General features: G+C 40.3%; 1 protein-coding gene across 1 annotated transcript in view; it reads left to right on the plus strand.

The window, feature by feature from the left end:
- TMEM132B (transmembrane protein 132B) overlaps positions 1-12,583 on the plus strand; it is a gene marked incomplete at both ends in the record, with an annotated part of 233,740 nt that overhangs the window by 162,975 nt on the left and 58,182 nt on the right. Inside the window, one exon of the mRNA XM_080628840.1 lies at positions 1,843-2,029. Within this exon, the coding sequence (XP_080484966.1) occupies positions 1,843-2,029 (187 nt within the window). The remainder of the gene's footprint in view (positions 1-1,842; positions 2,030-12,583) is intronic.

Here is a 12,583-nt window from a genome sequence, read left to right on the forward strand (position 1 = left end):
TTACAGGCCCAGTAGCTAGATCCACAGTCACTGTAAAGTTCATCTCGAAATCTTATTTCTGTGTTATGAGGAAATGAATTTTATGTTATTTAGATAAAACAAACTGCCAGAAGTGATACACAGAAAACAGTGAAGTTGAGCTCTACTTTATGGTCCTGTTTTTGACTGAAATGGTTTAATTAAATCCCTAGTATTGTGTAATAATTCGTGTCTTAAAAGGGTTTTACTGATTGTCTGGTTGGCTATCCAAAAGATGCCTTAATAGCTTCCAGTTTTGCCTGGAGGTGGTTATTATCTTGTGTCAGCATGGAAAATATTTATCCTCCAGGCATTGAATCATATGCTTGTGGTGTTTGTTGTCAGAAAGAAAACATAAAAATCAATTCCTGTTCAGATTGTTTTTGTCCTTTACAATGCGCCTTCAGAAACATATGGCACAACCAGATTCTGCCTCTGTGCAGCTGGGAAAAGGAAGAGGATGTTTTAAGTCTTTATTCTTTGCAGCAGAGGCTAAAACTTTTTATGAACACAGCTCTTAGACTGATGACACACAATGTACTGGGGAACAGGATGGAGGGTGAAATAATACCTGAGGGGTGCCTTTGTGCATGGGACACTGCCGTGCATTGGGAACAAGCCATCTCATGCTCAAACACAGTAAGAGCACATTCAAGTCAATACAGAGTGGCCTAAAATGCTGTAAATTCAGATTTTATTCTATTTTATGAGCACATACCCTGAAACTTCAGTAACATTGGCAACACTGGTTATCTCTTTGACGGCGTAAAATTAAGTGACTGGATCTGCAGTCAGGTTCTCTGTCTTTCCATCCCTGGAAAGAGCATCCATGCTCTGTAAGCTGCACCAGGGCGCCACACTGCAGGTGTCTGTCTGGGAAATTGGGGCAGGAACTTGCATGCTGCTTTGTAAACTACCTTAATTTTTGTGGAAGTAAAGCGCTGGATGAGCAAAATCGGTTTCCTAAATAGGGCCCTGCTGTGGATACAGCAAGCACTGTTGGTTAAATCTCGGTGTGTGTTTTCTTCTCTGTAACATGAAGGTAAGATCTGTCTTTCTAACCTGAGGATTAATTATTAATATTTACATAGTGTTTGACCAGAGGAGAGTGCTAAGTGTTGTTGTTAACAAAAGAAGCAGAAATAATTAAAACACAGTTCTGAATGCTGTGCGTTTTCATCTATTTCTTTACCTTTTAACTTTCATTTCCAGATGAGAAATATATAATGATCACCATGTAATTACAAGGCTGAAGCACTAATGAGAAGAATGTTTTCATGAATTGAAAACAAGGATAATCTACCCCCCATTTTTTGTCATGTATAATTTCTGGTAATCCATGTTTTCCACTGAGATAAAGACAAGTTTGAGTCTGAGACTTCCCCCCCCCCTTGCCTAGAGCTCGTTTCTGATACAGCATGAGGAATGGCTGAGTATTCTATTGTTTCAGAGCATCAGAACTTGCAGCAACGAAATCATAATAATGCTATATTAAATAATTTAGCAGCATCTGTACAATGCAGTTCCCAGGTTTTGGGGCTTATTCTGTACGTTCATTGTGATTGTGGCGAATGAATATCAGAGTTTCATGGGAAAAATGCCTCCATGTCAGGAAACTAAAAGGTACAGTGTCACCTTATCTACAAAGTAACTGTTTATGCTGTTTTATGCCCAGTATATAGTTTTATTTAGGTTTCTGTCAGTGTCTTCAAGTGTACATGTTGAAGTTAATGATGACTCTTCTGGTGAATAGAGGAGCAATCAAAATACATGTTGTGACATCCTGCTGACGTTCTGGGAAATTCTGTTGTTTCTTTTCTCCAGAGCAAACATGTCCTCCTTCGAGATCCTGGAGATGGACTTTGAGATTGACAACACCAGCAGCCTGGCAGGGGCCCAGCAAATCACCTGGCAGGTGGAATACCCTCGAGATGATTCCTTGAGCGAACTGGTGGTCTCCGAGATCTTTGTGAGCCGGACGATGTTTGTGGGAATCGTTCCTCTTGCCATGGTAAGAACCTGCTGCTGCTGCTGCTTCTTGCTAAATGTTTCCGTTCATTCTCGTTAGTATTCAAGGGAATGTGAGCCATTTTATTATATGCTGCTTCCTATGCACCTGCTGCAAGTGATTTAAATGCAAAAAATACATTTCAATAATATTTTATTTACCTGATATGCTGTAAAGGCTCCTTGGAAACCATTTGAATCTTTTGTGAAAATCCTTTACTGTTTGTGGATTATTGGCCTGGTACAGGATAATAGCTCCTCTGGAGCCATTGTCTTCTGGTGTATTAATGTGGCTGCCACGCATGTGCTCTAAGGGTAAATGTTGCAATTAGTTGGGACATTTTCTGTGAAATAAATTGGCATGCATGTGTGGGAAACTTCATTGCTAAACCAAACAACTGGACTGGTTTCTGCTTTGCTTTTCCCCAAAGAGCCACACAGCCTAGTGAGCTGCAAAGTGTCAGTTTGACAGAAAGTCCATTTGGAGTTACAGAGAAAGGACAAAATCTTTTGTGAAGATGGAGGTGTTGGCCATGTTTTCTAGGCAGGGTTTAAGGTGTGCGTGTGCAGAAAGCTTGAAGCTGATGGTTTATTTAAAAAATGCAAATATCTCCTTCTAAAAATCAAATGAACCTCTTTTGGGAGGGACCTTTGGTCTGCATTTGGGTCTGATGAACTTTTGAGTACTAGTGCTTTAAGCTTACACGTGACCAGTTATTTTGGTGGTAATATTCTGCTGTAAAACCATAGAGACAGCCAAAGAACCTGGATGTTACACCAGTTCTTTCAGGGACACTCTGATAATATCTCACTTTCTCATAAACATTTGCCCTTCCTTTCTGAGTCAGTCTGTGCTGGTTTTCTTTCTGTTCCACCATATAACCAACAAATACTGGTGATTTTCTCTGCATGGCTACTAGCTTCTCCTACTAGGACAGAAGCAAGGAAGAATGCTTGTAGAGTTTACACTTACTCGCAGCCCTGGTGATAGTAGAGAATTCTCTTCTAGTCCTTTCTTTTGAAGCATGTAGGAGATGAAACAAAACTCTGGTTGTGTGGATGAAATTATCAAGTAGGAATGGTGAATCAGATGTAATAAAGACAGAATATGGTGCATGAACAGGCTTGCATGTAGCATTGCTGGTTTCAAATGGACAGCCTAGAGTTTGTGCCGTGCAGAGCACCACAGGTAGAAAACAAAAGAAAATCCAACCCAAAAGCCCATTGTGGATGTTGGATCAGAGCTTTGGTGCTGTCTCTGCCAGGGCTTCATTTCATCTCTTTGCAGTTATGACAGATGTTGGCCACTTCAGCTGTCTCTAGATGTCCTTGGACAAAATCTGAGGCTGAACCTGAATTGAAAGTGGAGCTAATCTAATCTCCAGTACTTTGTCATTTTAAACTAACCACTGAGTAAAGGAAGAAGATTTTTTTTGTGAATTCATGACCTTAATCCTTAAATGGGGGTCTCATGAGCTTTTTTTCACTTGTGAGTGTCCTTGGCTGGCTCAGACCAAGGCTGATAGGAAGATTGACGACAGCAGTGCCAGGAACAATAGTTTTTCCTTCCTGTATGTTTGCCATTTTGCTGTGCTGCTCCATTTGACAATCACTAACTGGTGCAGGTTCTGGCACTGCATTGCCTGGGCAGGAGCAGAAACACGTTCCCAAGGGCCAGAATTCCGGATTGGACTAAGTGCATTTTAATGTTCATTCCTCTTCAAGATCTACCTGACTCCTTGGTAAGGCAGTCTCCCTCTGAGTGCAGCTGGTATCTGTAAAGGAGAGTTTTGTCAGCTCCTGGACCCTGGTCCCCCAGAATGGTCAGAAACCAGTGTGTTTTCTTGCCTTTGTTTTGCAAAGAACATAAATTACTTGCTGTTCCTTTTCACTGTACTAACTCTTTCATTGTAAACATAGAATATTTATAGATGAAAACATAAGAGTTCCTTGGAGAGTTTAAGGTTTGAGCAAAACGTTTAGTCCTTGATTTGCAGGAGTGAAGGTTTTGATGGGTTGTCAGAACCTTGTGATGTTTTAGTGGTAACGACACTAGCATTTACATGGAGAAGTGCAGCTTGGTGTCATGGAGAGGGAAAATTTCTTTTCAGTAAGAAGACTGGGTCAGATCCAGTAAGAGCTTAGTGGAGGAGAAGTTAGCTGTGAAATCCTGCACAACAAAAGCGGACTTTAATGTGTGGTTCTCTTTCTATAGGCCACTTTGGTTCTGCTAATAGAACGACATCCTCCTCCATATGGTTTGGAGTATTGCTGTTGGTTGGTACAGCTGGTCATGAGTTTAACTTTGTTTTCCATGCTACTGTCTTAAACAGGAGACAATGGAATGAGCGCCCAGATAATTTATTCTGTCACTGCATTGTGGTGGCTCTGGAGATAGTGGTGGGGATATTTTTTTCTCTAGTTTGCCTTTTTGTGCAGATAAAGATACAGGAGACTGCATGGTAACCTTTTTATAACAGCCTGATGAAAAGAGCTGGTTTTTTGCTTTAGTGAGTTTATGAAGCTCTTAACATAAAATCTCATGTTCTTAACAGGTACATTTGGCAGCAAGCATGAAAGGCATTTTTTTGGGTGTTTTGCTTTTGGGTTTTTCTAAGTGGAAGATAACTGTTGTTTTTTGCACATTATGTAGCAAAAAATAGTTCCATATTAGCAGACAGTCTTGCTGTAGTGAATTGGTATTGCAGATTATTTCTGGCTAGTCCTTTGGTATCAAATGAGCAGTGCCTTAATAAACACTGTTTGGGAATGCACAGAAGGAAGGAGAGCCAGGGAGAGTCTAGACCAGGGTAGCACCCATCAGCTGTGCTCTGTGCCTGCTCTCAGCCCACTCCTGAGGTGAGGTTATGTGACATAACTCAGTGAAGGAACATTGTGATGAACTGCAGTGCCTGTATGCTTTGACCAAAGAGGAGCAGAGATACTTAAGCCTTGATAGGGACATTAGGAAGTAACTGGAAACTCATCAGCTTGTGAAGAAAGTAGAAATCGTCAGTGTAGCAAACCCAACTGTTCTTCTTTCAGTATGGTTACTGTAAAAATACTTGGGGGGGTTTGCATATTTTTTGGAAGGGAACTAAAATTCAATCTTGTAATGTTGGGAATTCCTCCCAAACTATCCCTTTTAATTTGAATGATCTTCTATATAATAAATTTCATCATCATTTATTGCCAAATTCAGTGCATTTAGAATACAAAAGAGTTAAACATTTGCACTAATGAGAGAAATTAAAACAAAATGCCATGTTGAAAGGGAGCCTGCTTTCTGCATCATCTGACAGTGCTCCCCAAATCCTTGAGCTCCTTGTAATTGAAACATCCAGTTTTAATAACTGCACAGGGCCAGTTGGGATTTCCAAGGGAACTACATCCAGATGGGAACAGCACAGTCCAGTAATTTAGGATTTGCTTTCTGAAGTCTTCTCTCTCCTCCTGGGTGAGCAATGCAGACTCTGTGCGCAGAGACGGTGGCGTGGGAACACAGGCCATCCCTAGCTGACATGGCAAAGAGAAACTACCGAGAGGGGTGATCACAATTGTGTGCAGGCTGCACCCCTTAGGAGGTGATTTGAATGACAGCTTGATAACCCCACTGCTGCTGTAAGGGTTGGCTTTTGTGGACTTGTTCTTATGGCTCTGCCTTTAAATCATACTCCTGCTGAGAGCCTTCAGTCCTGTAGCACTTATTATAGAGGAACATAGTAGGGAATGTTCTCTTTAAGCTATGCTGTCATTTCCATCATTTTCAGCTGCTGAAGAGTGTGGAAGTGACCCAGTCTGTGTGTGTGCAGCCAAAGTTGTGCGGGAAAACACATTTGGTTTTCTTGGGGAATATTTCGAGACATGTAAGGACATAAGAGGGTAGTGTCCACCCTCCAAAAAGAACCCTACCAGTTTTTGTTCAGTCCAGACGTGGCCTTATTTCTGTTCAGCAGGTGAGCAGAGCACCAATTCAGAATCAACCCAGAGCACGAAGAGCTGATTTCCAGTGTCACGTAGGATCTGGTCCCAGATGGCATTACTGTGTGCATTTTACACCACTTTAGAAACAGATTGTTTATTTTATCTAGTGTTCAATGTGACTTATGGTGGGATGATCAGATAGGATTCTGGGCCTCACATAGCTATCCTACCTAGCCTTTGGTTTAGATACTAACTCATCTCCAGAGTGCTCATACCAGTAGTCGGTGTGTAATTCCTGCAAGGTGTTGTTTCTGTAGATAAGGCTAGATCATGAAATTCACCATTTCTGAGCATGAAAATTGGATATATGAATAGTTGTCCTCTTGTAGAGCTGTAGAGGTATAAAAATACATGTATTGAGACAAGACGTCATAAGATACCCACATGTAAGTATGGATGATACATGATTGTGTCTTACTTACTTTATTCCAGACTGCTTTAGAAGTGGTCAGTGAAGTTTTAGGTTCTTTGGACAACAGGCTGAGAAAACACACAGCTCAAAGTGTAGCAGACTGCTGTTTAACCTCAGAAGCTGTGCACCTGGGTTCCTGGTAAGAGGGAGAGTGGACAAGAAAGGGAATGAAAACTGCCTGTGTGTGTATTCCTCTATAAGTACAACTTTGCAAGTCATTCTGAATTCATTTTCTGTGAACTGTGGCACATAAAATATGTGAAGATGCATTATCCTGTAACTGCCAGAGCATTTTCTGATAGCTAAAAGGGATTGGATGGGCCTGCTTAGGTAGGGAAAGGAAATAAATGCTAATTCCTAAAACTCCATGCAAATTAACAAATTATTTTTTCCTTAAGTACTCTATTATTATCTAGTATTTATGAAGTGTTTTATATTTTCAGAACACTTTACAGGAATTAATTAATCAGACCTGAATAAACTGAGCTTGATGAGAATGGAAAATTAAATGGAAATTAAGTTCCTCTTACTTAGTTTTACCTGTTTCTGAATGATTTGTAAGCCACTTTTCGTATTCCTAAAGGTACTTTTTAAAACATTTTAAAAAAATCCTACAATGCTGTGCTTATTATCTCTAAAACCTGTTTTGGTTAGAAAAGAGGTAGGATTTATACCATCAAGAACTAATGACAGCACAGATGAGTGGCTTTTAAGAATGTAAATGCTGTTTTATCACCTAAAGCTGTGCATAACTGTTTAAGCTGATTTAATTCAGGTAAAAAGGCATGGATGGGAGGTTTGCTCCCTTAATTTGAATCCTATTTAAAAACCGGAATATTTGGCTCCTGGAGGTTTATTTAGAGGAGAGCGGAAGGAATATTTAGTTTTATCTCAGGTTTTATCATAAGCTTTTAAGATTAAAAAACTATTGAGAGACTTTATCTATAGAAAATGAACGAGACTGATCACCGCACTGGGGTGGCTGATTTGGCATTGCAGGCTTCTAGCTTGAGTGTTACTGCATTGTCCTCTTGCAAGATACGATGTCCCTAAATACCTTTGAGAATCCAGGCCTGGCTGTTCAGTTTAATGTTCCACGTGGCACTGGGTGTCAGATGGAAATGTCTGCTGCTTCTTTCTGTGAGGCCTGTTTTCTTTTTGACAACAGATGTCTCTGAGAATTGATTCTTTCAACATCTCGTCTACAGATCAATCTGTGGAACTAATGTCCAAAAAGTAGAAAGGTGATCCATTTTCATCATATTGAATAGAGTAACAGATCAAGGTGAGGAAGTGGAAGACAACCACATCTGAAGTTCTTTTTGGCTCCACTATTACTGAATATCAGGAACAGACTCTGTCTTCTGATACTACAATTACTGACTATAAACACTGCAGGTGATTATTTTCAAGTAAGTTTTATGGCAGTGAAGTAGGATGCGAGTTGTGAATCTGGTTGATGTTTAATGCATCACAAGAGGTGTTTCAGGCATCCGGCAGATCTGTCAGAACATTGTGAAGTTGGATCTAAGCTAGGTGCCATGGTATGTCTTAATGTAATAATCTTGTGATATAATAATGTTTCAAAGTGGAATTGTGTGTCCTGCAAATTACAGAAATTGATAGCACAGACTAATCTGTTCTGTCCACTGGTGACACAATTCCCACAGTTATAGCTCTTGGTCTAAATAGATACAACCTGCAATTTCCATAGTTATGGCAAATTGCAAGGTAGTTGGTAGAGTCTGACACTCCTGGGGTGCAGGAAACAAACACTGCAACAGCTTTGAGCCTGTCATCCAGGTTTCTGTCACAAATAAATGTGGTTGGATTAATCTCTTACCTAACTAACAGTTGGGGGAAAATGAAAAAAATAGGAAAAATCCAGGTCTTTAGAGAGTTTCTAGGCAACCAGGAACTTAGTCAAAGTAAAGAACAAGACATTGAAGAAATGTCTTTTAACTGCTTATTATAAGGAGGCTTCAGCTAAGGCTGAGGGCTTGAGGAACAATAGGTTTAATAATAGATGAATATCTAGCATTCTCTTCTTATCTAGGAAAATGATGGCTTGGTCTGTGACTGGCAGCACTGGTGTTTTAGCTATATATGTTACAGATCCTTTCTTGTATAGCAATAGAATTGTAATTCCCAGACTGTCATTATTTTAAAGTGTTTTTCAAATGCAACAACCAATATTTCACCACTGTTCTCAGCCTGAAATATTTCTGTATATCCTACAAGTATTTAATCTGTGTCTTCAGAAATCTTGTCTCCTCCCCCAAAATGTAAGCTATTGCTTGACTAATAGTTTACTAATGTTGTGAATCACTTAGAACCACAGATGGCTGTATATACTCCAGTGAGGTTTCTTTTAAATGAGAGGCTGAATAATGGCATCTCCAGTTGCTGCTAACAAACATACTGACAAGAACACCCGGAAAAATCATCCTTAAAGATGCCCATTTCTGTAACTCAGGCTGAAAGGGGATTGCTGAGTGCAGCACTTTGCTTATTTGTTTTTGAGAAAGCAGGAGCACGGGGTGAGCACTTGGGGGTTCGTTGTTTGGGTTCTGTGGTTGGTGGTTTTGGTTTTAATGTACTGCTAGCTTTGGCTGTCGAGTCTCTCGTGAGGAGTAGGAGGGGAAATGCAGCTTGGGACAAATGCCACCACATCCCCATTTGTAGAAGAGATGGCATGGCCACCTCCATTCATGGAGAGCCTACCACTGTCACATCCAGCCACATCCAACCATGGTCTGCAGCAGTCCTCCATGCTGATTGAAGCCTGTGAGACCCTCTAGTCAAATAAGCAGCCATTCTAAAGCTTACAAATCATGTTCAAGGCCAGGTTGGACATAGCCTTGGGTGGCATGGTCTAGGGTGAGGTGTCCCTGCCCTTGGCAGGGGGTTGGAACTAGATGATTGTAAGGCCCTTTCCAACCCTAAACGTTCTCTTGATTCTGTGTTTCCTGGTATTACTTCTATTGTTTTGTAGCTTTGGCCTATGAGTCAGCTGAGATGATGTCCTGTTCCATTATTCAGATTCGGCTGCGGCTTTCGTTCATGACAACTCTTGTGCCCTTCTTTGGGGAAAAGGTTTCTTCTGCGCATTCATTTCAATTCAGTACAAGTTAAAAGATGTCTAAAGTAATGTGAATTTGAGTGTCCGTGTTCCTACGCAGAACACTGCTGCACCCAGCTATCAAAAAGGGAGTGTTTAAAGATAAAACCCCAAACCTTAATGAATTTATTTTTCCTAATGTCATGAGAGCTTCTATTCAGACAGCAATTAAAGGAGCACATTCATGCCAAGATGGAAGTTGACCCAGACTTAGGAAGAAGCTTACTTTCACCTTCAGCTGAAATATGAAAATGTCAAGCTTTAGCAGCCTCTATCCTTTGCTCTCTCTGGGGTCGCCTATAGAACCCCTGAATACTTAATCCTGGAGTGTCAAAAATATGAGTAAAATCAGTCATTTCTACCAAACCCAGATGATTTACATACTTTTTAAAGGTTGGCTAGGATGTATTCAAATGCAAAATGTCCCATTTGTGTTTATCCATTGCTCTTAATGCATATATTTTACTTGAAATCGTCTTAACCTTTGGCCTTCCAGCTCCCTGGAAATTATACAGCACATCTTTACTTTATGTGCAGAGTGAACTGCACAGAAAATGATTTTGTCATTCACAGAATTCACCATTTCATGGCAAAACTAAAGTAAACTCAATGTAGAGTAGTTTTTCATCCCAGAAATATTAGAGATTATCAGGATTTTTTCAATAAAACTGGAATCTGTGACTCTCAGATCATGAATTTCAATGTGAATTTTAACAATAATTAATGGGAGCAGGATTGAAGCCTTGAGCTTCCCTAAAACCCCACATTGGAAGGACTGATTTGAAACTCAAAGCAAATTAACTGCTGTGGGGAGAGTACAGAATAAGCAAAAGGAAAATTTTCTTTTGTATTAGTGTATTTCCTAGGCCCATAGCGAGTGTTTTATGTCTCTGTAGCACAGATAGTATCTTCTGCAATTATTGCCATCTTCATATTAATTGTCATGGGGAATTAAATGGGTTTGGTTTGTAAAGCTGTTCTGACAACCACAGGACGAATTTTATGGGAAGGGATGAGATTTTAAAGGATTTCTTGAAACATATCAGCCGAAATACAAACCACTGAAGACTTTAATAAGGTTTGATCCATGTGAAGATGTTGACTGAAATAATGCTGGAAGAGGAATGTGTGGGGAGGGTGTGACATGGGAAGTGCCCTTACGGGCTTGGTCTGACTGAATAAAACCAGGAGATGACAACATGCCTGTGAAGAGACATTCAGAAAAGCTATTTTGGATTGATCAAAGCTGTTTAACAGAAGAAAAGACATTTTTCTTTGTAGAACTGAGGCTTTTGATTAAACTTGATTAAATAATGTGCAAATGGTCAATTTTGAAAAAAGCCTTTCTTTTTCCTTAAGCAAAACTGCCCCATTCTGGCTATAGGAGAATAAGACCATTTGATATTGTCAAACTTCTTTCTCAGTGCTCTCCTGAAAACGAAATTCCAGCCAAATCTCCTTAATTTCATGAAGTGTTTCTGTTTAACTGGACTCCATTTTCCAAAGGTTACCCCATTTTTTCTCTTTCAGTCTCAATCTGGGCATCTGAACTAGGTTTTGGAATTGCTCAGTGTGAACCATTATCCCTATTTTCCCTCTGCTGAGTTAAACATACTCTGCCATTTAATTTTGAGAGTGAAAGAGAGAAACCAAAAGAAAATGTGCTGTTGGTGGGACAAAAATAATGGCATTTTGAGTGTTTCCGTGCAAGCAATGTAACATGACAAATTTTAAGAAGCTCTGTGAATACCATTAATATTTATGATGCACTCAAGAAAACAGCTATTGTGTGCCACATCCATCACAGATAAGAATTGTATTCAACTGTGTTGGATGATAAACATTTAATGACAAAAGCTAGAGATTATAAGGGATTTCATACTCATGTTTTATGCCTGCTTGAGTAAAAGCACCACTATGAACCAGTAATTTTCTTTCATGAAATTAGATACACTTGCTGATAGTTGTTACAACCAGAGTCCAAAACATTAATGAATATGCAGGGAGTGCTGATGCCAAGTGCTTCAGAGATCCTGTTGCAAGCTACTCAGGTTCAAGTCCTAAAGGCAGTGTTTCCCACTGATCCTCCTCTTGGAAATCACAGCTTACCAAACTGCAGTGATTTGACCACATATTGCTAGTTGTTTGCAGTTTGGATGAATGCTAATGATAACGCCATGAAACGAAGGCCGTTCCAGTGTAAGCAAGCTGGCTTTTCTGTCCCACGTATCTCTTAAAACAAATTCCATCTCTCCACTACCAGGAATGGGGCAGGATTGCCTGTGCCATGGGAATGTCTGCTCAGATCCCACACTGACATCTGTCTTTAGATAACGTACACATGAATGTCCTAAGTCTGGCATTGCTTTTCTTCATTGTCATAGCTGTAAAATACATTGTTGGAACTAATTTATGATCATCCAGGCAAGCAACTGCTGGGAAGAGATAAAGGGGACATGTCTCCCCACTCTTGCTCTTAAGCACTGCCTGTCTGTTCCCTGTGCCATGCGGCCTGGCAAGCTGCATTGCCCCAGTCTCCCTGGCTCCTGGTCGGTGCTGTCTCTGCTCCTGTGATTAATCTCTTTGACACAGAGGTTGTGTGCATTGCCACTTCCATGTTCTTCCTGCTCTGCCACCTTGTTTAAAGTGTAATGCTTTGGTGACACTTCTTTCTGAAGATCAGACTGATGATGCCTGAATTCAGGCATCTGTGGTCAGATGTTTATAAAAAAGCTGTACTTCAGAGAGTTAACATTGCTGCGCATGTATCGAAGGTAGGAGGACATCCAGGTATTCTTGCAGTCAGAGTGATCTGGGTTCACTTTGATCCATGTGGAGAGTTACTATTCTTAGAAAACCCTCTCCAACCACTAAATTCTTGTTAGAAGTAAGTGGTTCCAGTAATAAATGTGCTGAGGAAATGCTAAGAGGTGCTCTACTGCTGAGCTGGTACAGCTGGGCTGCCTGCAGAGGGCTGTTTGGTTACCTCTGTTCCTTTAGGTTTGTGTTTTCTATCCTTATGAAAAATTTGCCATGAGGAT

This window comes from Psittacula echo (genome assembly GCF_963264785.1).
Source record: "Psittacula echo genome assembly, chromosome: 13".
Lineage (NCBI taxonomy): Eukaryota > Metazoa > Chordata > Aves > Psittaciformes > Psittacidae > Psittacula > Psittacula echo.